Source organism: Synchiropus splendidus, chromosome 12, assembly GCF_027744825.2.
Source record: "Synchiropus splendidus isolate RoL2022-P1 chromosome 12, RoL_Sspl_1.0, whole genome shotgun sequence".
Classification (NCBI taxonomy): Eukaryota; Metazoa; Chordata; class Actinopteri; order Syngnathiformes; family Callionymidae; genus Synchiropus; species Synchiropus splendidus.
The window spans coordinates 5,625,432-5,653,371 of NC_071345.1; the positions used below are offsets into that span (position 1 = coordinate 5,625,432).

Sequence of the window (27,940 nt, forward strand, 5' to 3'; positions counted from 1 at the left end):
GCATTTTTACAAGTTATAGATTACTTTTAATGCTGACTATAATACAGTAAGAAGACATGCATAAATATACTGTGTATCATTTTGAAGAAAAACTTAAAGAAAATTCAAATTCTGTATGAAATTCCGAACATTTTTCCCATGAGAAAAAGATTAGTGATTCATATATATATATATATATATATATATATATATGAGATTTTTTTCAAGATTCTGAGTCTAAACCTTTAATATTGGAATAAGTAGGAAACTATGGATGATATGATGTGACCAAAAAGACGCTTTTATCAAGGTATTTTTTGAAGTAAATAAATCTAATAATCTAATAATAATAATTCAAATAAGATCATTTTAATTATTTATTGATGAGGGACAAAAAAGTCAGTTAAAATCAGCATCAGCCATCAGCAGCATAAAAAATAACAGATGTTTCTCTTTTGAATTTAAAAAGTGGAGGATGATAAACATGCAATACTCTTAAATTGGTTTTGACGGAGACAAAAATGAACGGCGTTTTATCGTAACATCATTGACCTAGCCAGCCTAAGAAATGGCGTGTATTTTATGTCCTGCGGTTTTGAACGATAAACAAACCAACAATTCTAGAAGAAGAGAAAGAGGCTGTGGTCCATGTGAAATCTTGTTTCGGCCTGATAACGGCCCCCGAGCCCTACTTTGATGCACATAGCTGGAGCTTTTCTCATGAAGGCGCTGAACTTTTTTTAAATTAAAATAAAAATTCTGACCAAAGCTATTGGTAGTGCGCGTTTTCCCTGCGCAGAGGGCGCGTAAACGGCCCGGGTCACCCCCCACTCAGCGCCCCACCTCTGCCTCCCCACCCACTCCTTCCTCCGTCATCGCCGACAACACACTACATGCGTGCGTCAACGTCACCGACACCGGCAGAGTGATCGGAACCAACACAAACCCGGGCGGATGAACTTGAGTGGATTATCAGTGAAACGTCTTCAGCGTCGGAAGAGAACAATCCCGCCGCCCTCGGCGGCATGAGTCACGGTTAAAGTGCTGAAAGCCATCGGTGCGGACGGGAGACCCTGCGTGTGTGTGTGTGTCGGGGGGGGGGCTCGGGCTTCTTTCTGCTACTTAAAGCCTCGTCCCTGGCGGCTCTCACTTGGAAGAGGAGTCGCAGTGGGACGCGGGAGGGCAGAGTCCCTGGTGCCAGACATGGATGACGCGCTGAGAACTCTGGCATCTCCACTACTCCCAGCGCCTTCAAGACCCGCGGGGCTCTAAACTTCTACCCTTTTTTTTGACAAACTTTGTCAGACAAACTACCCGCAACTTCTTGGAAAAAAAAAAAAAACTTGAGCTCCGACAAGATGCGTCCAAAGGCTGCGTCCCGCTTTCAGATGCTGCTGCTGCTTTGGTCCATCTTACTGGTTCGCTTCGGTTCTGGTTTCCCAACCAGACACAAGAATGTGCCTCTCAAGGTAGGTCTGGTTTACATTAAGCTCGCTCCTGGCCTGGACCTCCAAACTTCTGACAAGTGTTTAAATACAACATTTAAATATATAAAGTGGGGTTTACATTTCGTGAAACTTGAAGAACATTGTCTGAAATGTCATGTTCAAACTGATGGTCTATCCAGTGGCATGACAGGGGCACGTCCCGGGGTGGACTTGGAGGGTTGTGTCCACCCCAGACCTTTCTTTAAATTCCCCAAAACAACACAATGAATTTTTGAAATTTTTTAAGAGACATTTTTTGGTAACCTTCCAGAGAGATACAGCGGCAGCTTGGACTGTCGGAATCGGGGACAAATAATTTCCAATTGTTCAGTCAATCTACAAAAATTTGGCAACGTGAACGTACAAAGACAGATGTCTTTTATTTGCTACTGTCTTTTATGAGGACAGTGGCGTCATCTCAAACCTGGATTACTGTAACTAGTTGCCACCATCCCAACTTTCATGAAGGTCCTAAAAGTATTTTCTCGATGCTTCTTAGAAAACCACTTTCCTTCAGCAGCAGATCGACGTCTTTGGCTCCTCTCTTCCTAAACTTTACGCCACTTGAGAGCCAAACTGTCCTCAGACGTGACTCATGACTGGCAAATCTGTTGCTATTCGAACTGTTTACTGGAGTTTACTGTGATATGTTCCAATAAGTCTTACAAATGAGTCGCCACCCCCATTGTCCCACTCTGTCCTTGAGCATCGATGGCACTTGATAGCCATCGCACACTGCTGGACACAATGTCTGCTCCTCACCCTCGCGAATTGTAGTCGATCAGTGGAACACCTTTGTCACTGTAACTCAAGATAAGGCGTTACTTTCACTTAATTCCAGTAGAAAACCAATACATTCCAAGCACCTGGACATTTGTCTTGTCCCAGAATAAGGTTAAATAAACAGCACTTTGTCTGAACACAGCTCAGATGTACGGAAATAATGTGTTGTCCGACAAAAAGTGATTCATTGCTCCGGTAATGTTGCTTTCCATATTGTATCACTCTCTCAATAGCGTTTGACTGATGGGTTTCAGGTGCGAAAATCAAGACGAGGATTCCATTAGCAGCAAGCGTCCGTCTATTGTTCGTCCTTGCCATGTATAGTAAGGTTTGCTCCCACTCCGTGTCGCGATAAATCCCACTGCCTCCCTGGACTCTCCCCATACGCTCGCGCAAAGTACAGAGGAAATGTTTGTCTTACACACAGACGCCGTGAGATCAAAGTCTGTTGGTGTTTGTGTCAGGGTTCAGGTTTCTCTGTGTGTGGCCTTCCCTGAATACACCCCTGCCGAGTTTCTCCTTCTCTGTCATCATCATCTGTCCGGCCGATGTCGGCGCGACACCAAGAGAGATTTGAAGGTCAATGGAACAGGGACGGGGAGAGGAAGGATGGAGTGTTGGCTGAGGAGCGGAGGCAACGCCAGACGTGACTTTCATTGTTGTCAACGAAGATGACAAATGGTACCTGTCAGTTTGTGTCCACAACTGGTGGAGTAGACCAACAGAGAGTGGCTGTGTTATGCAACGCCAAAGGACAGTCTGTCCTTCATCTCAGTCGTTTGCTTCCCGTCTTTGTGTGACTCGGCTGTTGCATTTCAGGAAGTCCAGATGTTGTTGTTTTTTAGATCGTGAGTTTTAAATCGGGGATCTCCCCAGTTCTGTTCATCGTAGTGGCTCTGGCTCATGGAGAGTTTTGTATTTGGTGACAATGTATGGAGCGATAGCAGGCGCCCACGAAAAGTGTGATCCATCTACTGATGTGAGAGGTTCCTGCAAATTTGAATTTTCCTCACACTCTACTTCCTGTAGTTTGAGGGGAATTGTGTCAACATACATCATCATACAACCAATAAGAGCACTCTTCCATGCTGCGTCGACCAATCGAATGTGAGAAACCATTTTCTAAAAGAACTATCGATCACAAAGCTGCGGGTCCACGAAGGAATGAATTGCCGAATTTTGATCCAAAAATACATTATTCATGGAAACCAATAGGCAATGGTTAGGGCACGACACAGTCTCAAATGATCGGAAATCATAAGGGCGTCCAACTTCTTAGGTTTTTCTTACAATTTCTTACATTTTTCTTACGTTTTTCTTACGATTTCTTACGTTTTTCCGGGAGGCTGTGACGCCTCTCCAGCTAAAAGCCTGTTGTGAAGTGCAACTGTCAGCGATCTCTCACCATCTGCGGTGCCCCGCCCACTCCCCCTGGCAGAACCCTGTATACCTTAGTTTAGCACCTGCTAATTTTGCACCAGAGTGTTTCAGTGTCAAAAATGCCAAGGAAGATTATGATGTCATGTCCGCATTGGAGAGTGCGTTCTTGTTTCAGCTGGCGTACCTTTAAGAACAGTTGCCCAGAGAGAATAACCATTGCTTTTGAGTCAAACCTACAACACCAAAGAGTCATTGAGTATCAGGAGTAAATTCAACTGCAATCCAGTGTATACTGGACCTAATAAAGTAAGAAAGCCTTTCCATTTGTCGAGATGCAAAGTTGTACCGCAGATTGATCTGACTTCCTCCCAATTCTTGAGCCAAGTTCCAATGCTGGGCGCCATCACCCCCCCTCCCAACCCTGCCTACATTCCATGAGCCATGCATTTGTCCTTGCAGTTTGTCGGCCTATCAGAGACCTTGCATCGTTTATTGTTCTTCTGTAATCGCTTGAAAACAGCCAGTGGCCTTTGATATCTGCAGCCACATAACTTGGGACTGCCACCTCGCTCCCCCTCCACCGGATCATGTCCTGAACCTCTCACCCCTGTGCTCATCGCGCCTCTCAAGCCTTCCCTCCCCAAACCTGGACATGTGTCACGGTTACGAAGGGACACTTTGTTATTAGTACAGAGAGATATTCGGCTTTGTATCTGGATTCCACTTTCTCTGGTAAACACACATAAAACCTTCAGTCGCTGGGCCTTTGATCAGAAGAGCCCCACGATGAAGAGGAGGAGAGCAGGATCAGAGAGAAAGAAGAGGGGGAGTGATATACAATGCGAAAGAACACAGGATCCAGATGTGTTATGAGATGAGGAGGGTGTAAAACTATGCCGCTGACCCGATGACTCCTGTTAGCTGTCTCTTTGTAGGTTGTATAATGTATATAAAGAACGCAAGTGTACGCTGATAACCAGCGACAGCACTTCTTCAAACTAATGAGACTTCCAGGCGGCTTGTAAAAAAACCTCTTGACGTGGTTTCAGGAAAGAAGAAGTGTTTCCTTTGCCCTCCTTGCTAGCAAAACGCAAGCTACCCCTGGAAGGAATGCTGTGAAAGAATTACACGCTGTGATGTCAGGCAGCGCGAAAGGAAGTTTGTCCTCCTCTGCTGGTGTCTTCGTAGCGTGATGATTGAATGCGGTGAACCTTGGGAGGCCTATAAATCTTCGGGAAGTATCGAATGCTGCAGTTTATACGCGAAGGTTCAGACAAAGCCTGTCGAAAGCGGTTGGATCCTACGGTTTAACGTTCATGCTCCGTTTTCTGTATGCTGACGGGCGTCTCATCCAAACAAGCATTGTATGTTCACATTCTTGCTTTTGACCTCGCGCATACCTTCTTTCTGGGACAAAAGGCGATGAGGGAAAAGTACAACATGTTCATAAACTGCTCACATGTATCTGCGGTGACATTTTGAGTCAAATGAAGAGACTGAATTTCACTTGAAATCTAGAGAGCAAACCAGGGGCCATGAAATGCATACAGCAGAGTAGGGGTCCCTCGCCTCGCACACGCTCTCATTAAAGCTAAAAGAGAATCTGGCATAGGCCCCTCTTTGTTTACAGCCTAGATGCCATGAATGTAGAGGGTGCAAACGGATGCCACTTGCTTGTTTAACTGCTCTACCCAATGCCCTGGTTCTCTATAACTATTGGCCAGGCAACTGAGGGATGAACTTTCTTCTATTCTTCTAAATTTGTTGCAAATATTTCAATTGTGTGCCGCATTTGAAATTGATTCTAACACTTATTAAAGCTAAAATTTCTTTTATTGTCTGAAGGCTCATGGACACTCCGCTCACAGTGGTGGGATCCAGTATACAAGAGAGGATTTGGAGCAGCAGAACCAGGTCCAAAGTCTACTTCCCGAGCCCCACAGTCAGCAGAGACGATGGTCCCACCCACAGCATCGACCTTTCGGGATTCTGCCTCAGCCAGAGCCGGAAGAGGAGACTGACCCCTTCATCTTGGATCTGAAGAACTTGCCCGACCTCGCCAACGCTGACATGAACTCACAAAATCCCAATATACAAGTGAGTTATGAGATGGGAGGGCTCGTATTTCTTCTCAAAAGTTTGTACATAGTAAACCTTACCTGCCCTTTAACATGGAACTGGGAAACAATGTAAGCTCAAGATGATGTTGAGTGATGATCCATTAAAGAGCCTTTTTGAAGCCTTTTTATTAAATGAGAACCGATCAAAAAACAACCATAAATAAAGCGACTCAATCCCAAGAGGCCCATTCAAGAGCAAGGGAAGAAAGACTGAGACAGAGAGAAATGAAAGCACCTACTGAGTCTCTCTCGACTGGAACCGATTTTGTAACAGCTACCGAGATATTTCTATGCATCTGATTTTCACATTTACTAAAGTGGGGCCTTGGCAGCGTCTGAGATGAGTCATCGAGGTAAAGCGAGGTATTTCTACCAAGTAAAGGAGCACATTCTCTCCTTGAGTGAATGGTTCGGTTGACTGGATGCTGAGACTTATGAGTGGCTGACTGTCTTTAGATCAAGCCACTGGATGTATAAATTAAAAAAAGACTGGGAAATAGAGACCAACAAAATGTGCAATGCTGTAGAAAAAAAATGGATAAATATGAAGTGTCATTTTCATATCTAATTCACACTTTTCTTTCTCTGCAAAAGGTAACCATTGAGGTAGTGGATGATCCTCAGATGGAGGTTGAAATGGACTTGGCAAAGGAAAAAGACTGGCTACCATCCTCTTCCTCCTCTCCTTCAACTGTAGACTTGATCGGCGGCAAGAAGCTCTTCTGGCCGCTCTTTTGGAGTTACACCGACGCCGATTCCAGTGAGGAGAGCAGCAACAGGTCAGGAGCTGAGGATACAGGCGAGGAAGAGGAGGAGGACGATTACTCGCTCGATTATGGCAGTGAGGAGCCACTACCTAGCGGAGTAGGCGGAGGCTGGGATAACCATTGGAATGAAGGCTGGGATCCTATACAGGGCTACTATGGTGAGTGTTTCTCGCATCCTCATGACTCAAAATTTGGTTGGTTTGTTCTGCTCTAAAGTGGGGATGGGCCATAGTTTACCGCCAAATACAATCGCCACGATGACAATTCTGCATCTCTTGATAAATGTGATAAACACGTGACACACTTGCTGCATTGGACCTGCACACATGAACATGACGAGTCCATGACGGCGTGCCGCGCTCTCCAGCTCTGCGGCGTTTGACAGTCGAGTGTGGTGGACACCATCGTAGTTTTAACTTATTTTTAATAAAGGTAACCTTTGATAATGACACTGGTCGAATCTGAGTCTCTGGATCTGTGTTTATTTTATTAGATGGAGTGGTCCTCATAGGTTCTCTGACGCGGTCGTCTGTTTGGTTCATATTAACACATGCAGGTCTCCCGCTGCTTTGGAGCCTCGGCGAAACACTGTGGTGAAAATAGTTGGATATTGGACGGAGCTCCGCTCCAGTATTGGCGGCGGCGTCCTCTTCCGTGTCCCCTTTAGGGTTCACTGATCGCGGACACACTCTCACAGGCAGCGCTGATGTTACGACCCGGCAGTTAGGGACCATCAACAAATTCAAAAATGTTCAAAGTATTAGTGAAATCTCCAATAAGGCAGTGAAAAACAACCATTTTAGGAGAGAGAATTGTGGTTTATCATCACACAAGAGAGAGGACTGACAGTTTGTGTCGTGATTTTGAGAATAGAATATGACTAAATGATCATTTATTGAGATACAGCAGACAGACGGCTCCATTTAACCCCTGAATAAAACGACCAGGGTCTACTAGAGACATGAAACATTGAATTTCTCATCTCTACACTTGGTTAACTGTTTATTTAGACATAAACAAATAATGATGCCGGAGACAAACTCTAGTAGTAATTTTCATCATGAAACAGTTTCTGAGACTGTAGTGTCCAACACATGGAATAGAATGAAAGTGGATTTATTGCGATAGTTATCGTTATCGCCGAAATTGCTACGTTTATCGTGATAACTTTTTTTGTCCATATCGCCCAACCCTACTCGAAAGTATCCACGGAGCTTGAATCCAAATCTTAGTCAGGAATTTGTGTTACCGTACAAAAAAAAAAAGAGAGAGAACCGAGGGAGGCATGACAGGCTAACAGCACGGACCAAATGATAGCGGCATGCAAGCCAGTATGAGCACTCGACCGTCAGAACATTGCGGGTTTTGGGCACTTTGAAGTCAACACTGGTCGTGCTGGTCGCGGAAGCCAGGCTTTTGAAGATGGGTTCGATGCACTCGCTAATGGCAGCGTGAGGCCGGCACTGTTCTCTGGGACAAAACAGCTCTCTGCTTGTGGACAATTAGAGGGCAGATTGGGAACACAGACTCACAGGGGCCATTTGACCAGCCCTTTCATCCTTCCCCGGGATCCCATAGACCCCCCCACCACCCTCCGCTTAAGACCCCGGCGGCCCTCACTGCCCTTTGCGGCTCAGTCTTTTGAGCCAGTTCAAGAATTTAGGGGGGGCTTTTAGGGTTCCGCATAACTTTTACAGCTCTCTTTCCCCTCTTCATTTTGCCTTCCTGCGATGGGAAAATATTTTGTTACTCATTCAGTGACGAAAATAGTAAATAATGAGAGAGCGAGGGGAAGGTGGGCATGGTTGACAACAGAGGGAAGACAAAGAGGAATGGAATGTAAAAGAAATGGTTTGGATTGACTCAGCAGTGGGACGGGCAGAGCACCAGCAGATGCCCTCTCGGTTTCTCTCTTCTGTGACTTTGTGTTTTTCCAGTGTCTCACTGTTCTTTCAGGGGCAACAATGCCTGTTGAACACGTAGATCATGAGTCAAGCATGTCTACTGTAGCTTTTACTGTCCCTCCTGGTGCTTCATTCCCAGTTGGCCGATCCCACAGAGTAAAAATGGTACACCCAGACTGGCATGTCTGCACCCAAGATGGCCCTGTTTTCAATGCAATTAACAAGGGAGCGCGATGATGAGGAGGGCAGCCACAACGCGTCCGTTCCTCTCTGTAATTTACGGACGCTTTCATAAAACTGACGTTTTTCCATGGGAAAATTCTGCTGCTTACGACTCAGACGCAAGAACTGTTGGGTTGCAATGTGTTTTAAAATAGGTGTGTTAAGTTGGTCTTCTGTCTGTCTGCAGAGAAGGAGACAGACGAGTGGTCTCCCTGGTCCCCCTGCTCAGTCACATGTGGACACGGTGAGAAGAAGAGAACCAAATCTTGTGGTTATTCCTGCACTCTGACTGAGGCCTCGAAGTGTGAGCTGGACCCATGTCCAGGTACGGTTTCCTCTTTTTCTTTTGGCTTCTCCCTTCAGGGGTCGCCACACCTTCTTCCATCTCCCCCTGTCCTCTGCTTCCTCTTCTCTCAAACCTACAAACCTCATGTCCTCCTTCACCACCTCCATCAATCTCCTCTTTGGCCTTCCTCTCCACCTTCTGCCTGGCAGTTCCAACCTCAACATCTTCATCTATCAGTGTACTGGCTCTCTCTCTCCTCTGTACATGTCCATGGTTTAAACTTAAAAAAAAGAAAAAGTGTTGTTTAACTCCGCCTTAATGCAATTTCATCGCCACAGGTGACGTGAACACGGTGTCGGAACCTTTTCCTTTTGAGATGGAAAATGGTACGGAGCCATTTGGAACAGGTTAGTGAATGGTTTTCTTGATACTCAGCTGAGAGGTTTCATGAAACAGTGCCCCCATTCTCAGAGGCCACCAGAGGGCACTGTCTGCAGAAAAATGTTTGAACTTGAACGACTAAAAAAAAAGAAACCTCACATCATTTCTACACTGAGAGCGCCACCTAGGGGACTGTTATGAGCGGTGATGAGGTTTCATGAAACAGTGCCAACGGAGGGCACTGTCTGATGTAAAACAGTTGGACTTGAAACATTGTTTCTAAACCAAGAGCGCCATCTAGTGGCCTCTGAAAATTAGGACACTGTTTCATCGACCCTGCAATACTGTTTCATGATACCTCATCAGCCTTCTCTAATGCTTGGGATGGACTGCACTGATTCACCTTGAGTTACACCCATGCTCCTGTACGTTCTACCTCATGTACTACATGCTTCAGAGCCGGTTGCTACTATTGTCAGCGCTTTGGAATGCCACTTGGCCAGACTACCTGGTGGTGGAGTAGTTAAGGCACCTGGCTGTCAGCCAAGTGGCACGCTTTCCAATCTTGGCAGTGAGAAGTAGGTTGGAGTTTTTATGAAGTTGTATGGGATGAACTCTTCGCTGGAGGAGTGGGGCGTCCCATGTATATGAATTCAGTTGTAAAGATAAAAATGGCTTTTAGAAACTGTTTACAGTTCCACCTCTGCAGTCAGGTTTTGGTGGGTGGTGAAATCAGAAAGTTAATCTTTGCTGTTATTTTCGCAGATGTGGACAGCTGTGAAAAGTGGATCAACTGTAAGAGCGACTTTCTTCAGAGGTACATGCACCAGGTTCTGTCCGAGCTGCCCAGCTGCCCGTGTTCCTACCCTTCCGAAGTCTCGTACACTGTGGTCAGCCTGTTCGACGACACTCACAACCGGCCCTTCCGTTGGCGCGATGCTAGCAGTCCCAAGGAGCGGCTGGATATCTACAAGCCGTCGGCGCGGAGCTGTATTCGCTCCGCGCTGTCCAACGACGCTTCCACTCTGGCCGCGCAACACTGTTGCTACGACGATCGTGGGCGCCTTATTACTCGGGGTAAAGGCGCAGGAACGCCGAACCTGATCAGCACTGAGTTCTCTCCAGAGTTGCATTTCAAAGTAGACGTGCTGCCCTGGATCCTGTGTAAAGGGGACTGGAGTCGCTTCCATGCAGTTCGGCCACCAAATAACGGGATGAGCTGCCAGGAGAACCCCCATGAAGATGTGTTCTTAAATGAACTGGAAGAGGCCAGGGAGTACTGAGAAGTCACTGCCAAAATGATCTGTTTACTCGGACGGTGTGATCCTCCTCTGCAAGATGGCGTCCAACCTTCAAACATCTCAAATATACATCAGTCATGCGCCTCGAAGGGAAAAGTTAGGATGCCTTATCATGTTCAGACGGGGAAAAGTTCACGTACGCTTCCCAACTCACCCTCCTCCCGGTCGCGTGTCGACTTGTTTCCGGACAGTATTTTGGGACACGCTGACCCGTCACCGGCATGTGTAGATTACAAATGTAGGAATACAGACTGATCTCCATTCCAACAATGCTGCTATTTAAAATGCTACTTCAGGTTTGAAGCATTCGCAGACCCCGCCCACGTCGCAGGCCCCCGTGCAGTTGCTTTCGAAATTGGTTCCTGAGAAATTTGGATGGTGAACCAGATAGATAAGCTACAAAAACAGTCTAGGAATTTGATAACAAAGGTCATGTCTTCTAGCGTTTCTTCACATTGATCATCCAGAGAACTGTTTGTTCTGGGTGCCAAAGAGTTTTAAATCTGACTGTTGGTGCCATTTTACTTCTACGGTGCGAGTTCTTCAGCAACTAGTTTTATCGATAGCTTAGTCTTTACAATATTCTCAGGGGAACTAACTGACCGTCAACTGCAGGGCACTATCGGACCTACAAGGGGGTGAAAGTTTCAGTGGGGGTTCGATGAGACTTTCTGTCCTAATTCAGAAGGCCCCAGATAAAGTATCGTATATTTGCTGTTGTTGGCTTCAGTACACTCACTTCAGGTTTGGATTGTTTTTTCTTATAAGTGGTTTCTGCATTCTGACAGTATTATGAGTTCATGCCAGTGATGTTCATTCCAAACCTAATTTTCCAGGATGTGGACATGCAAAACAAAAGTAAAAAAAAAAAAAGAAAAAACACATTCACGTCGTGGATTTTATTTGAAGGCACTTTATTTAAATATATCAATGTATACAAAAGATCTATTACGTGTTTGTTGGTGACAGTGTTGTTGTGAAGTGAAGCCACAAATGCTGCATTGTGCTCTGTCCTGACCGAAAGGAAGCATGATCTGTTTGTGAGTTCTTGCGCTAGTATTACGTTTATGGTGTTGTACAGTATTTATTTGTCTTTTTTTTTTTTTTTTTTTTTTGTAAGTTTTGCTGAAGCTTTGAAAAGATGTGGTGCACTAATTGGACTGCGTAACGAAGGCTCCCCAAGTCTAAAGGGAAATCACTCGCCTTCAAATGGCAACAAAAGGTGTTTGGGTTTTACTACGTGTTGTACTGCAGTGACTGAGAAGTATGTCATTCCAATTATGCTCAAGAAATATATAAAGACTTTGCATTCATCCTCTGTTGTGTTGGGTTTTGTTTTTATAATAGTGATGGGTAGATGAGGTTTCATGAAACAGTGTCCTGATTTTCAGAGGCCACCAGAGGGCGCTGTCTGCTGTAGAATGTTTGGACTTGAACAACTAGTTCAACGAAACCTCATATCATCTCTAAACCAAGAGCGCCATCTGGTGGCCTCTGAAAATCAGGACACTGTTTCATCAGCACTGCACTACTGTTTCATGATGCCTCATGGACCCAATGCTAGTGCATAGCATGACCAGAAGGTGAGGTTTCAAAACTAGAAAGTTGGATAGTGGAATTTAAGATTTTTTTTTTTTTTGACAATATTTTTATTGACACATTACAGCAAAAATATACATCTCAATGATCAATATTTTCTTTTCTCTATTCCCCCCCCAACAGTATTACAACAAGTTATGTCAATAATAATCCAATAAAAAATAAATAAATGGCTAAAGAAAAGGGGGGGAACAGTCACACACACAAAAACAAAACAAACAAAAAAAATTCACTTCTACTGCGTGACAACCCGAGTCCTGTATAAAATACATTGTGAAACATAGCAACAATATCATATGAATTAGAATCAGAAGCAAATTTATTGCCATGGTCAGTGGGGATCCCACCAGGAAAGTGTTTCGGAATAAAGTGCTGTCTATAAAATAAAATAAATAGAAATATATAAAATAAAATAACCCACAAACAACAAAGGCTGGTCGCAAGGAAGAAGCTGTTCCTGTGACGGGAGGTTCTGGTCTGGATGGACCGTAGCCTCCTGCCAGAGGGACAGTCCATGACCAGGGTGAGAAGGGTCGGCTCTGACCTGCACGTCTCCGGGTCCTGGAGACATACAGGTCAGCGTCGTTGATAAAGGGGAGCCATATTTAAGATTTTTAACATTAAAAAAAAACTGTAGATTTGAAACACATTTTAAGAGGTTGAACTGTTGCGCTACTTTATGGGATGTTGATGTTTTATCATGTGGATTATGAGACGGCCATTTCAAATGATAAAATGGGCCCTGAGTTTGACACCTCTGGTTAGACAAAACCCAAAACTATGGAAATCGGACACAACATGGCCGCCTCACATGTTCGTCCCTAGAGTTTTCCGATACATGGATAAACAGCGCTATCTCATCCGACGGTACATCCCCCCTGGTGATTAAATACCGCTGAGATTACATGTTCGGGAAAATCCATAGGCTCAGGCAGTCTAGAGACTGAGCTCATGCAAGAGAGAAAAATGCATTAACCTCAGAGCAAAGGGTTTAAAGGCGGATAACAGGCGGGTATCATCACGTAACATACTTTGAGCAGCCTCTATCAGACAGTCCATAATAAGTATCCACTGAATGATTAATAGCTCGGTGGTTGTTCTGCGGTCCTGAGAGTGGACCGCAGATGAGAGCCGTGTGGAGAAAATCCAGACTTATGTTGACCACATTGCTGCCGCAGAATAACAGATAAATAACCGCAGATGTGTAGACAGACGAGGGAGAGCGGGGAGGAACAAATGTGAGAAGATGAAAGCGCGGAGAGCACTGTGACTAAAGATCTGAAACGCTGTGCCGAGCCAGAATTCCCTCGCAAGTGCATGAAAAACAAGAGGGTTCATGACAAGCACGCTTTGCGGTCGTGCAAAAGTTGGAGCGGAGGAAAAGGACTGGTTGAAAAGGCAATTAATATCAGATTTCTGGGGAGAGCTCCGTGGCTACTGGGATACACATGAACGTATTCCACTGAAGAACTGTTACCGGTTCAAAAGCGACCATGAAAACAGCGGGCAGATGAACTGTACTTGAATACAGGTGACAGGGCCTCGCTGTAACCTCTACAAAGGTGCACTTCATTCAGCATGAGAGCAACTTGTTTTGCGTATCAGGGTGCTACTTCTAAACAAGGTGAGGTTTGACTCGTAAGACGCGTACGAGCCAGCTGGAATAAAAAAGGTTCTGTTGTGATAGCGTTCCTGCTGCCAGCGTAAGTGCTGGTGCCGACGGAGCTCTGCCAGCTCTTGGTGGTTGAAAATCTGTTTACTTTTGTAAACTGGCAGGAACTTGAGATTTCCTCTGGGTTTACAGCAGCCTGGTCGACCTGCAGCGACGCTGGTTAGACAAGATGACTGCTGCTTTTAGCACAAACTACAGCTTAACAGATAAATAAACACACGCCGCCTGACCTCAATGGAAGCCGTTTAATGAGTTGTACGGAGGAACCGCTCGGAGAAAATGCTGGTGGGTTGAAAATCCTGGGGATTAGGTGGAGTATGAAAGATCTAGATCCTTCACCCTGGAGCACAGAGGGAGGCCTTGTTCTGTGATGATCGACTCGGCTAATCTGGAAATGAGGCTCAACTGAAGGTATGAATGTAGCTCAGACTTCACAAATTGGTCAAACGTTTGCACAAGTTCAGGTAACTCTTGGGCTGTTTACCAGTCGGAGGGAGTCGCTCCAGTCTTTAGCGCCTCCACTTACCTCACGAGCAAATCGAGGTCACATTGAGATCTTCAAAGAGCATCCCTGGTGAGGGTTACGTTATGTTCTCGCTGAATGCAGATGTATCGCTTGATGTGCCGACCTGGTGTTCGCCAGCGTGAGCTGGGTCACTTCATTCTGAACGACAAAGATTTCAAGACGCCTCAAATTTAGGTTACCACTTCACGCAATAGCATGTTTACAGGATGCTATTATTAAAACGGCAAGAATGTCACAACACTTTCCTTATTTTCGGCACGTGGTCATGAGGTCATAAAGCAAAGAGAAAATCCTGCAAACCCAAAACCTAGTGATGGGTTGATGAGGTTTCATGAAACAGTGTCCTGATTTTCAGAGGCCACCAGAGGGCGCTGTCTGCTGTAAAATGTTTGAACCTGAATTCAATGAAACCTCACATGATTTCTAAACCAAGAGCGCCATCGAGTGGCCTCTGAGAATGAGGACACTGTTTCATCACCCCCACGATAATGTTTCATGATACCTCATCCACCCATCACTACCCAAACCTAAGGTGTCCTCCATGATAACTCCCTCTTTGTGCACATCACATTACAATCTGTGAGCTGATTGGTCAATACACCTTTTGCCACCTTGAGAATCCACTGAATCACTGCCCGTAACAGACCGATCGAAACTAGTGTTTTAGCGAAGACCAGCAAAAAGGGTCAAAACCAAGACTAGGTTGTTCCAGTGACAGAATTTCAGGTCATGATTTAGTCATTTAGTAAGAAATACATGTGTCTGTATCACTTATATGCTTCTGTAGTTTGGTCTTGACCTCCATCTTCAGTTGTCTTGGGCCTCAGCTATAACAAAAAATAGATAGATAGATGGATAGATAGATAGACAGATAGATCGATAGATAGTTAGATAGATGGATAGATAGATCGACGGACGGACGGACGGACGGACGGACGGACGGACAGACAGATAGATAGATAGATAGATAGATAGATAGATAGATAGATAGATAGATAGATAGATAGATAGATAGATAGATAGATACTGAAGATAAGACCATTTTTGCTGTCGACTGCAGCCGTTCACAGAGAGCTTGGACCACACAGAGGAGGCATAACCACCTTGGCTCCACCCAGGATGTTGTTAAGAACTAAAAACAACATCAGACTCATGGTTAAATAGGAGCAAATGAAGGAAAAGAATCGATCAGGGATTGGTGGAGAAGAAATAGCAGGACACAGACGTACAGACACGTCACGCTCCAACTATGCGCGTGTTTATTTGTATCCAAAGGGAGCCGTCATCTTGTCTCTTGATAATACAATCAAAGGAGGAGCCGGCACAGAACCTCTGGACATGAGGGGCCAGCAGATCCAGTCATGCTGGGACGGCAGCGAGCCAGTCATAACAACATCAAACGGCCCTTCGCCCTCAGCGTTTATGCAGGGCTGCGACCCACAGCCAAACATATAATCGCGTTTTTTCAAGTGGAGTTTTTAGGGCAGTCGGTGGATGCAGAGGTCGACCAGTGATAATGTGTTCTCAATTTTGCTTTTTAAAAAAACACTCTGTTTTTGTTGTGCCTTTTTTTTATTATTACCACAACAGTCACGCATTGATTCCAGATGACCCCCTGTGTGTTCTGGAGAAGGAAATATAATGCTTTCAATGGACAACAAACACTTGACTCATCGCAGACTTAAACTGATCAGACGTTCCCCATTTAATTGTGAATCTCATTTTTGAAGTTATTTGTTATTGCCCGCACTGAAAAACGGATTAACAGCACCCCCTTCTGGTCTGAAATACTTTTTGCAACTTCACATTTCACCCTGTGTTGTTATACTGACAATGAAGAATGATCGAATATTTATCACCTCAGTGGTAAACAGTTGTCCACACTGTCATTCACCATGGTTCAGTAGATCATTGTTCCGATGTAGCCAACTTCTACTTCTCCAACTTTCATCTGACGTCATGCCGGCATCTATGACGTGGCGCCCCTCTTCTATACGACCACACAAAACCTGTCTGGATGCACAATCCCCAACTGCTTCACTGAGCCAGTCGCCTCTCACTATATTCCGTCAATCGTGGGTAATTGTTTAAACTGCGAAATGGTGTTAGGCTGAGGTGGAAGCACATCTGACGTGCGTCTGCCTACGTTCTTCAATGCTCTGATTGGCAAATCGTGGTCCTATTTTCAGACCCGGAACAGCGTCCTGGTCCTTTGTGAGCTAAATGGCAGATATTGTCGTGAGACCGTTCGGAGAGCTTCGCACCCCCTTTCCATCCTTCCCAATGAGCAGGTCGTGGATTAGAAGGTTCATCACTACATGTTTCAACTGTTGGTGCGACTTGAATGAGTCAACACTTGATCAGAGTGTTACAAGCGCACAGACTTGCAGACAGTGCAAGTAGGCAAGGTATTCATTTATTGGTACAAAAGAGTTCCACTTCAGTTCCGTTGCTCCACAGAACGGAAGCCCAAAAAGTCATCATAGTTTTGGACTTATCCCTGACTGGATTGGCTGGTTCTTTTGGGTCAGTGGTGATGCAGGTCTTGGAATTCGGGCTCAGGTCCCTTCAGAGTTTAGTACCTTACTGAAACATCCATGTCTGCTGCCTCCACTCAGCAGGAAGTCTCTGGGTTTATTCACCGCCTGCTTCCTCAGGAACCTGGTGGCAGCATGAGATAACTGTGATTTTCTGCAGGGTTGCCAACATGGTGAAAAATCATTGAGGTACACCTGATTTGCAGGGTTGTCGACAACCCCCCCAGCATCCCTTTTCTCCTCAATGTGAGACACGTAACTTTGCTGCTAAATAGGGGTCGTTGTGTCTTGAAATGAATTCATACGGAAATGGTCATCAGCAACCAGACACACCATGTACACCATGCCATCGTACTCTACAACTCCTCACTTGGGGGGAGGAAGTAGTAGGGTATGCTACGCTACACTACATAGTAATGGACACTTGTTCAATGTGCAATAACCGTCTCTCTGGTGCAATAACCTATTTTAATCTAGTTTATTATTATTATTTTCTTCTGTGTGATGCTCTTCCTGACTGCATGCCCTTTCTTGCCTCTATTGCTGCTGGAACTGTAAATTTCCTGGAGGGCGTCATCCCAAAGGGATCAATAAAGTCGAGTCTCAGTCTAAAAAAAAATCTTTCAAGATCGAAGAAAAGGTCTTTTCCCATCGCCAGGCCCCAGCGAGGATCGAACTCGCGACCCCTGGTTTACAAGACCAGTGCTCTAACCACTGAGCTATGGAGCCCGTTGATGTCCGAACGACTCACTTAAAAGCTGATAAATACAACAACGAAAAACGCGTTCTGGGACGTTATTATTTCATTATTGTTGATCGGTTTAGCGCGGACTGAGCCTCTCGAAGAACAACTGAACCGTAACGCTCGTGCTCCGTCGTGAAGTAAAGTCCACTCACCGCTGAAGAACATTGACTCACAGCAAGAGTCAGAAAAATCTGGAAATCATTTATTTAGTTCATTTATGGGCCACTTCGAAATACATAAAGAATAAAATGTGTTGAACGCCTGCAGTTTAGTGCAGTTCTACAGTCGTTCCACATGTGCAGTTACCAATAGCTGCCACACGGAGTCGCTGCAGAGTAAAAAAAAACAATAAGCGAAAACACCATACACTATTCTATAACTGGGGTTGGTATTTTACTATTTATTGTCGTGAAAAATAATCCGAGTAACAGTTTTGTTTTTGTTTTTTGTAATGAATTTGGACCGTTGAAAGCCCGTGAAGCCCCTGACGGCTTCACTTCCGTGAACCGTAACTCGGACACAGGTCACTCGAGGCACGGTTCACTCGGGAAAAACACTTCGTGAAGATGGCGGGGTTCATCTTAACGTGGGCCTTCAATGCCCTGCTCTTCCTCTTTTTTGGACTCTTCCTCGCTTTCCTGTGCTACTGCGTGTACATTAAGTACATCCACATGAAGTATGACCACATACCTGGGCCGCCGAGAGACAGGTGAGTGGAATAACCGCGATGCTCTCACCTCACGTCTAAAAACTTTTTTTTTTTAATGTCTTTTTCAAGCTTCCTGTTCGGTCATAGTGCGGCGATGACACGAGCTCTGAAAAGTGGCGAGGTTTTAAACGACACGTTCTTGCAATGGTGCGTTTTCATGATGTATAACACACGGTGGAAGTCAACTTGTTCTCGAGTCAGTGTACTCTGCTTTTCAGGGCTCAGACATACGGACCTGTGTTCAAAATAAACGCCATGCATTACGTCATGGTTTGGACTCATTGCCCTGAAACAGTAAAGGTAATCAGTTTGCAAAAAATATGTTGGGTTTTTTTTAAAACCGTGTCACCCGAATAGTTCATCTTCAGCTCGCCGTGTCTCTTATTTTCTTCCCAGAAAATTATAATGTCTCCGAAATACCCCAAACCTGAAAGCGCTTACGCGAGACTGGCGAGTTTATTTGGTGAAAGGTAGGTGGGTAACTCCCAGGCCTCAGCCGCTGAAGACTGATGCTAACAAGATGACACTTTCGACCTATGATCTGTCTTTACTTCAAGGTTCTTGGGCAACGGTATGGTGACAGAAACGGACCACGAGAAGTGGTACAAGCAAAGGCGGATAATGGACCCTGCCTTCAGCAGCTCGTGAGTTGTTCCTCTTGTTTCCTGAACTGTTCGCACCACAGATTCCACAGCTGTGTTCCTGATCCAGGACGCCACTGAAGAAAGTGTTGGGACTAGCGCGTTATTAAGTAATATATAGAGGGTTTTCACGGCGCGCCATCAAAACCGGAAGCCGCAATGTTGGAGATGCTCACTGCTCAGCACAGAGCCGTACTGAAGGCGATTCCTTGAAAAATGGTGAATTACGGTCGTGTTTTGGATTGTACGAATCATTCCGATTGTGAAAAACATTTGGAATTTTATCGACTTCTGAAAGTTATGACAAATCAAGAAGAACAACACCAGAAGTTGTCGGAAGAAAGGAGGCGCTTGTGGTTAGCGAAGCTGAACCAGGACCTTCGTGGCAAAACTGTGGATGACATCCGAATATTTTGCTCATTAAAAAAAGAAAACGTTTAGCCAAAATATATATATATATATATATATGTATATACATATATAAATAACGATTCATTTTTCGAATGGCGAATGGCAGTTTCTTTTGCAGCTTATTGAACAGGTATGTTTACAGTGATACTGTCATGAATCACTGCATGTTTCTGCGATGCTACACGTTGGCATGGTGTTCAACCAGAGCTGTCCTGCAGGTATCTGAGAGGACTGATGGGCACCTTCAATGACCAAGCGGAGAAACTGATGAGCAAACTCAGTGAAGTGGCTGAGAGCCAATGTGAAGTCAGCATGCTCCACCTGGTCAACTGCGTCACACTGAATGTCATCGCAAAGGTAGTGCAATGTCGCTCCCTCACACTGGCTCTCACCCCGACCATCCTAACCTTTGAATTTCAGGTTGCCTTTGGCATGGAGTTAGACCTCCTGAAAGGAAACTCAGCTTTCCCTGACGCCATCACCACCTGCCTCAAGGGGATGGTCCACCACACGCGAGATATGTTTTTCCAGGTACGACGTCAAATCAACGCCACGCTCTCTTAAACAAGCGCTTGACAGTCTGTGGCTTGGATTTTTCAGTTATATCCTGGGAACAGAGCCTTTATCAAAAAAGTGCGGGAAGCCTGTCGCCTGCTGCGAGTCACCGGTGCCAAGTGTATCCAAGACAGAAAGGCTGCCATGCAAAACGGCGAGGACGTTCCGAACGACATCCTGACGAAAATCATCGAGACTGCCGGCCTAGGTTTCATATAAATAGAGACATCGCTGTAAAGTACTTCACCTGACATCTATTTTGTCTGTGGTAGAAAGCACAACCAAGGAAGATGAAGAGTCGATGGTGGACAATTTTGTTTTTCATTGCTGGTGAGTGTTGCCTCTTTGTAGTTTAGTCACAGATTAAATACCTTAAACTTCTTCAAAATATGGCCCAACAATTGACCAATCATAGGCCCTATTTTCTATTTATTTTTTGCAGGTTATTCACGCAGTTCTATTTCCTTGTCAAAAACTGAGCGTTATCTTTCCCTAAAAATGAAAGTAAAGCATAAATAACAAGGTATGCATTAGCATAGCTACCTAAATGGAGACGCTGCTGCTGTGTACCACTCGGACAACAACAGAAAACATATTTAAACTTTAGAAAAAGCGGAATGTGGGATGAAAATCTCTGCATAGGAGCCCCCCGCACTGGGGTGAATTGAGATAGAATTCTGCGCTGTGATTTACGAGAAAGAGTTTGGATTTATTCTTCCTTCAAGTCATAAAAATGTTCTCCCAGATCGTGGGAGTGTGTGAAACCCCCACAGTGGCTGAGGGACCTCTGAATGGGGTTCAACAGTAACCACTACTTTGCGATGTTGCAGGACAAGAGACGACAGCCGGCCAACTAGCCTTCTGCATCATGGAGCTGGGTCGACATCCCGAAATCCTGCGGAAGTAAGGCTTCTTGGCTGGGTCCTTCTGCACGATTTCCGAGCGTCGCTCTTTATTTTCCAGAGTCCGGAAAGAGGTGGACGACGTCATTGGGTCGAAGCGCGACATTAGCTATGAAGACCTCGGACAGCTGGGTTACCTATCTCAGGTACGCACTCAAGCCACGTGCCGTGTGCTTTTTTCGTCTTAGAACGAACCGTTCTTCCACGCGCTTAGGTGCTGAAGGAGGTTCTGAGGATGTACCCGAATGTGCCGGGCACGTCTCGGGACATAAAGGAGGACATGGTCATCAATGGTCTACACATTCCTGGAGGATTCATGTGCATCGTGAGTCATATGCACACACACATCACTGTTGAATAATGGAACTCTTGTCAGTGACAAGTGGCGTCAGGAGTGGGATGGTAACAACTCAAGCCAGACATACATATTAGACATTAGATTAGATGGGAGCACATGTTGGGTGTCGGGTGGAGGTTTTGGGTTTACTTACTTTCTAAAACTAAAAAAGTTGTGCTTTAAGCCACTTCACCTAGATTTTCCAACTCTAGTTGGATTCCTATGTTGCTGGAAGACTGGACAAGTTCTTCAAGGACCCACTGGTGTTTGACCCGGATCGATTTCACCCAGACGCCCCGAAGTACAGCACAAACCACCGTGCTCTGTGAAGAAGTGCTCCAGACTGATTGTTCCCTCTTTTTATCAGGCCATATTATTGCTACTTCCCCTTTGCCCTGGGTCCTCGCTCCTGTTTGGGACAGAACTTTGCTCAGGTGATAAAGTTGAATAGTCTACTAAACACACACCCACTGATAAAGTTGTGTTTTCCCAGATGGAGGCGAAAGTGGTGATGGCCAAGCTGCTGCAGAGATTTGACTTTACCTTGACTCCGGGACAAACGTTTGACATCCTGGACACTGGAACCCTGAGACCGAAGGGCGGAGTCATGTGTCATGTTAAACCCAGACATCCCAACATGTAACTTCTGTTGGCCTGGTCTAGATCCTCAGTAAACAAGTGACAGACATCACAATTTTTTTTTTCCAATAAAAATATTTTCACTCAGTTTACCCAGTTATGTGTAGATCATATGCAGGGTGTATTTTAATAAGTTCATTTTTAAAAAGCCAATGACAAAACATCTTCACTAATGTTCATATTTCTGTCCAATAAATACTGCAGATGTTGAAAAACAAAAGGGAGTTATTTGTTTATTCGTATATCTATTTTTAATGGGTTAAAAATAGATAAAGAACTGCCTTTAAAATATATTCCCGGTTGCACTTTGGATCGGGGAACACATATTAAACGTTAATAACCTAATGACTTGGTGTTCAGGCTTAATCGGTAGTTTACAATGATTTTATTCATAGTGAACTCGACATGAACACGTCGTTTATTCAAGATAATTTATGGACATGCTGTAGAATGAATTTATTCTTTTTATATTTCCATATTTTCGGACCGTATTTGTGCGTGATTTGGCAGTTGAAGTCAGGTTTCCTCTCACACATGACCTGGAAATGCATGAGAATTCGAGCTGAGGTTTGCTCTTATCCTGGATCTGGAACCACCCCGAAACCAGGTCACGGTGACGTCACCCCAATAAAAGAAAAGGAAAACGGCGACTGTTGGCGCTTGCACTGACTTTGAGCGCGGCCATGTGATCTGAACTGCACTGAAAAGAATCGACCAATCGCTGTAAGGAGGTGAAAGAGAATATAACTCTGCTGCAAAGCGGAAGCTCGGTGGAGACTTCACATCGAAACATGACGCTCATCGGTGCTCTTTTGACCTGGATTCCGTCCATTCTACTGCTTCTCCTGGCTGTGGCCTTCTTGGCTTTCCTTGGTTTCTGCCTGTACATCCACTACCTTCACGCCAAGTACGACCACATCCCCGGACCTCCGAGGGACAGGTGAGGCATGTGCGCCACCTCCGCTGGATTTGCGCTGATTTCAATCTTCACTCTGCGCTCAGCTTCCTCTTCGGACATGGACCTTCTCTTCTGAAGCTCATGCAGAATGAGGAGATGGTCCACGACGCCTTTTTGCAATGGTAAAGTTCAATACAGAGCAACTTTGGAGGGGTTTTCATTTCATAACGATGACCTGTGTCTGCAGGTCTGAAACCTATGGACCTGTGTACAGGCTCAATCTGCTGCATTTGACATTTATACTCACCACCTGCCCTGAAGCCACCAAGGTCAGAGTCTTCTGTGACCACTGGGAATGTTTTTTTAAACTTGTTTTTTTCATCTTCTGTCCCCCAGGAAATTCTAATGAACCCCAAATTCCTCAAGGAGAAACAGATGCACGACAGACTTTTCTACTTGTTTGGTGTGAGGTACTTTTAAAACCCGATCATTTGGTCACATTCCAAAGTGTAACACACGTCTCTGTCGATCCAGATTCTTCGGCAATGGACTGGTTTCAGTGAGGGACCACGACATTTGGTATAAACAGCGACGCATCATGGACCCGGCATTTAGCAGCTTGTGAGTTCTGTTTTGTTTTCCTGTGTTTTTGACATGTAAAAAATGATGGGGTGCGCTGGGCTTATTGTTGGAATTTGCTGCAGAAAGAGTATGATAAGCATCGAGTATAATGTCGGGGAAAGTTCATAAGGAGTGGCAGATGTGGGTGGTGCTTCTGGAATGGTATTCTGTGCAATTGAATTACAAAAGAAATGTATAGGGGCCTGGATAAACAGTTTTTTCAAACATTAAATAAAAAAAAATCTGCCCTCATTCACCAATACACAGAAGGAGACCAACAAAACTCTTCTATTTACAGCATCAAATGCGAGAAAAACTGTGCGAAGACTGGATGAATCTTGCGGAAAACTAACCTTCTGAGTATTTCTGAACTAAAAGAAACATTGGAGACAATGATATATTGCTCTCAAATCTGGTAGGGTTGGGGTTCAGAGGCCTAGAACAAGGCTGGATAAACCACTGCTCAAGGAGATGAGCATGGATATGATCTGTCTGTTAATATTTGTAGCTCATATCACTCTAAACTAATATCCTATAAATGTCTTAACAGTGTCAGTAAACCTACATTGAGGTGAGTTCCAGGACGCTACTGCCACCTGCTGTCCCGTAGACCTCATTGCCAGTGACACGAAAGCTTTTCCACCATTTCCTTTGAGCAGACCTGGGCAAAGTGTGGCTCGGGGGCCACATACAGCACCTTGCCTCTATTTTCTCGGCCCTCAGACTAAAACTGTTTTCAGGCACTGTAAATATAACTCAGAAGATTCCCCTTTTTTCTTCTTTTCATTTGCCATTTTTGCCAGTATTTCGTGGTCCTCAAAATACAAGAATAGAAAGAAAGTCTTAGATATTTGGGTCATTGCTCTGCTTAAATTGAAATAAATAGCACCTGAAATCAAGCATTTTTTTTATAGGTTTCATGGACTTTTACACTTCGTATATTACTTACATGTAACCTTTTTCGGTCAGTTTTGTCCTTGTTATTTAAGCGTATGTTTTTCTTCCTTCTTTCTTTTGGCACGATGGTCCCTCTAAAGAGTCACAGCTCATTGTGTGGCCCTTTCGGAAGTCACATTTCCCGCCCCTGCCTCAGATCTTACACTGCTGAATTTCCTGCTGCCATAATCCCTCATGCTCCCTCCCAGGTACCTGAGAGGACTCATGGGCACCTTCAATGAGCGAGCTGAGAAACTGATGCTCAAGCTCAATGAAATCGCTGACAGCGAGTCCGAGGCCGGAATGCTGCACCTTTTCAACCAGGTCACGCTGGATGTTATAGCAAAGGTGTCCTACCTCTCTCTCTCTCTCTGCCGCTGGTCCAGTCTGTTACCTGTGACATTCATTTTCTCTCCTTAAGGCTGCGTTTGGTGTGGATCTCGACCTGCAAGGCGACACGCCTTTCCCCGCTGCGATTGAAATGGTTCTGAAAGGGATGATTTTCTATATCAGAGACCTTTTTTTCACGGTAAAACAGCAGCATTGGTTCAAAATAGTCAATGTCCATGAGTGGAGAAGAACAATGTCACCCTGTGCATTTACAGTACAAACCAAAGAACAGACCCTTCATGAGGAAAGTGAGGGAAGCGTGTCACCTTCTGCGCACAACAGGAGCTCAGTGGATCAATGCACGGAAGACGGCCATGCGAAACGGCGAAGACGTTCCGAAGGACATTCTCACTCAGATCATCAAGTCTGCGGGAAAAGGTCAGGCGCTCCGGCTGCTCCGTGAAAATGGGTCCAAACTTTGATCTTGTCATTACAGAGGAGAACACAACCAAGGAAGATGATGAGTTTATGTTGGATAATTTTGTGACGTTCTTCATTGCGGGTGAGTTCATCTTCTTTATATAATTTTTTACAGAAGATGTTTCCAAGTTGAATTATTATTTGGTCACCAACAATAACGGAGAGTAAACTGTGTCGGGTTTTTTGGGGAAGGAAACATAGTAATAAGAGAACAAAATGTGTTTTCATGTACTTAAAAATAACAAAAACACTATTTCTGTCATGCTGTTGAGCTCATGGGCTCGTGACTGGACTACATTTGCCCGAATTTCCAAGGTGATTTTTTTTTAAAGTTTAGTCCTTATGGGGTCTCTGTCTTGCTGGACTTGTCCACATCGGCATGCAGCATTCTTTAGCATTTATAGTGTTGCTATCTACTCCCACAGAACATATATAGCTGCACTACAGCAAAGACAGAGGGACATTAATTGTGTTTTGTTTTGTTTTTTTCTGAAATAAAAATACTTCTACTGCTACTTCTCTGATTTGTTTTTCCTCACAGGGCAGGAAACTACCGCCAACCAATTGGCTTTTTGTGTCATGGAATTGGCGAGACATCCTGAAATCCTGGAGAAGTACGGAGCCTTTCATTTGCATTTATAAACCAGGCAGAGACTTTCACAGGGTCTCCCCGTTGCCGCTGCTGCTCCATGATGTAACCTCAGTTACTGTCCTTCAGAGTGAGAAGGGAGGTGGATGATGTCATTGGGATGAAACAGGAGATAAGCCCCGATGACCTTGGGAAGCTGGTCTACCTTTCACAGGTAGAAGATCAAAGCTGAAGGGTTCAAATTCAGATGGTCTAAGACGCCGTGTGGCTGTGTCACTAGGTGCTGAAGGAGGTTCTCCGGCTGTACCCGACTGCTCCAGGCACGTCTCGAGACATACATCAAGATATCGTCATCAACGGGATTACTATTCCTGCAGGGGCCGCTGTTTTTGTAGGTTTTTCATTTTATTTACTTGTCAGAAGTCCTTGCTTTTGTCATCAAACTCAAGACTCGAGGGCCAAATCCGGCCTGACAAGTTGAGACCACCGAACTTGACACTGAATACAGAAGCGTTTAGAGTCTGTTGGTCATACAGACACGTACAATTATTACTAACTTCAAAGGAAACTTCATAATAAATCAAGAAGTGAAATGCTGTCACTGGAGCAAACCCTTTGTTCTGTGTCGAGTAATCTCTGTATGCTCTCATCTTGACTCGGGTTCGGTGGTGTCGAGTACAACACTAGTTATTGAGTAGAGTAGCAGATTCGATATTTTGGTTTGATTCAAGCCCCAAAACTATTCGAAGCGTAATCTCTTCTACAACTGAAATAGTTGCACATTTCTCTTCTATCCAGTTCAGCTCTTACGTGACCAGCAGAATGGACAAGTTCTTCAAGGATCCGCTGGTGTTTGACCCAGATCGCTTTCACCCAGACGCCCCGAAGTAAGTGTGAAAATTTCCCCCACACCTTGTGTTGCGAACTAAACATCAAACGTTGTCGTGTTGAAGGCCTTACTACTGCTACTACCCCTTCTCTCTGGGAGCACGCGCCTGCCTCGGGAAGACTTTTGCGCAGGTGAGGCGTCCGAAGTGGCAATAATCCCAACTCTCAGTTTGAACCTAAAAACAAATGACGCTGTAAACACTCGACAGATGGAAGCCAAAGTGGTGATGGCCAAGCTGCTGCAGAGGTTTGACTTCACTCTGACTCCAGGGCAAAGTTTTGACATCCTGGACACCGGAACGCTGAGGCCAAAGAGCGGAGTCATGTGCTTGATCAAACATAGAAATCTCAGCATGTGACACATCGGATCTAACCAGAAAGCTTCACGCCGAATCTTTGCAGACGGAAATTCAATCTTTTACTCAAGTTATCTTATAGCTTTGCATTTACTTAAAAATACTTTTGACTACTTACTACGTATCTGCATATATCACATCATTTTTTAACAATCCTAGAATCCAGAAGTGTAATGAAAAGTACCCTGATGCGCTCCTTTAAAATGCCAGTCTGAGACATTTATCTTGAACCGCTGATCACGACTTGACGTCTCTTCCCTGACCACGGCTACTGTTTTGCGATTCGTCAGAACCCTTATCGCTCGCAGTTCTTCCAGAAACAAACTGAAATGAAGTTTGGAGATATTTCCCGGAAGACTCTGTTCGTTTGTTTGTTATTTTCTTATTTTTTAAAATCATTTCTGTATGTATTTTTGTGTTTTATTTTGTTCTTGGATAGGTATGTTATGACATTCTATAACATAATAAAGAAATACTACTTGACTGCAGCTGATGTACATTGTAAAATAAATAAAGACAGACCTCTTTGGTCTTGTTCACAGATATCATCATGGATCAGCTGCCCATCTCCATCATTTTGTCATTGTGGAGGTCAAGTTTTGACTTGGAGTTTCAAAGTAAAAGCACAGGTTACAAAAATAAAAGCATTCACAGTTTAATGATTTCCACATTTGGTGTCTGGTCCAGTCCAGCAGAAAGGTCAGCTTCATTGTACAGTTTCTTAAATGATTTCCAGTTGTTGCAGACTCCCAGAGCTCTCTGTTCCGCTGTGGCCACCCATGTTAACAATCGACATGTCTAATGTTTCATCTGTCTATCGTTCCATAATCACAAGAAATGATTCATCGTGAGAAGAAGGAACCACTGTCCCCCCTGTCCTCCCCCTGTCACAATGTGTCCAACCTCGTACTGACTATTAAAAATATTATTTTATTGTTGAAAACGTTTATGTTTTTATT

The 27,940-nt window shown here is 44.6% G+C and overlaps 3 protein-coding genes and 1 non-coding gene across 4 annotated transcripts; 3 read left to right on the forward strand and 1 right to left on the reverse strand.

Annotated features, from left to right (window-relative positions):
• The first annotated feature begins 1,063 nt into the window (after window positions 1-1,063).
• Window positions 1,064-11,899, forward strand: ism2b (isthmin 2b). The gene is made up of 6 exons (XM_053881040.1): window positions 1,064-1,448; window positions 5,475-5,726; window positions 6,344-6,674; window positions 8,830-8,967; window positions 9,267-9,335; window positions 10,075-11,899. The coding sequence occupies exons 1-6, from the start codon at window positions 1,338-1,340 to the stop codon at window positions 10,590-10,592; spliced, it is 1,419 nt and encodes a 472-aa protein (XP_053737015.1). The 5' UTR covers window positions 1,064-1,337; the 3' UTR covers window positions 10,593-11,899.
• A 5,701-nt stretch (window positions 11,900-17,600) lies between these two features.
• trnat-ugu (transfer RNA threonine (anticodon UGU)) lies at window positions 17,601-17,673 on the reverse strand. Its single transcript has one exon. It is a non-coding gene; the product is annotated as a tRNA-Thr (tRNA).
• Window positions 17,674-18,207: 534 nt separating this feature from the next.
• Window positions 18,208-22,077, forward strand: LOC128768226 (cholesterol 24-hydroxylase-like). Its single transcript, XM_053880961.1, has 15 exons — window positions 18,208-18,398; window positions 18,468-18,545; window positions 18,617-18,698; window positions 18,795-18,868; window positions 18,956-19,042; window positions 19,669-19,807; window positions 19,871-19,981; window positions 20,051-20,213; window positions 20,278-20,331; window positions 20,827-20,908; window positions 20,969-21,053; window positions 21,122-21,232; window positions 21,457-21,545; window positions 21,612-21,678; window positions 21,738-22,077. The coding sequence occupies exons 1-15, from the start codon at window positions 18,256-18,258 to the stop codon at window positions 21,885-21,887; spliced, it is 1,515 nt and encodes a 504-aa protein (XP_053736936.1). The 5' UTR covers window positions 18,208-18,255; the 3' UTR covers window positions 21,888-22,077.
• Window positions 22,078-22,536: 459 nt separating this feature from the next.
• LOC128768214 (cholesterol 24-hydroxylase-like) lies at window positions 22,537-27,882 on the forward strand. The gene is made up of 15 exons (XM_053880939.1): window positions 22,537-22,823; window positions 22,886-22,963; window positions 23,029-23,110; window positions 23,178-23,251; window positions 23,316-23,402; window positions 24,548-24,686; window positions 24,760-24,867; window positions 24,944-25,106; window positions 25,165-25,230; window positions 25,690-25,762; window positions 25,867-25,951; window positions 26,018-26,128; window positions 26,536-26,624; window positions 26,691-26,757; window positions 26,835-27,882. Exons 1-15 carry the CDS (start codon window positions 22,675-22,677, stop codon window positions 26,982-26,984), a joined length of 1,521 nt encoding a protein of 506 aa, XP_053736914.1. The 5' UTR covers window positions 22,537-22,674; the 3' UTR covers window positions 26,985-27,882.
• The last annotated feature ends 58 nt before the right edge of the window (window positions 27,883-27,940 follow it).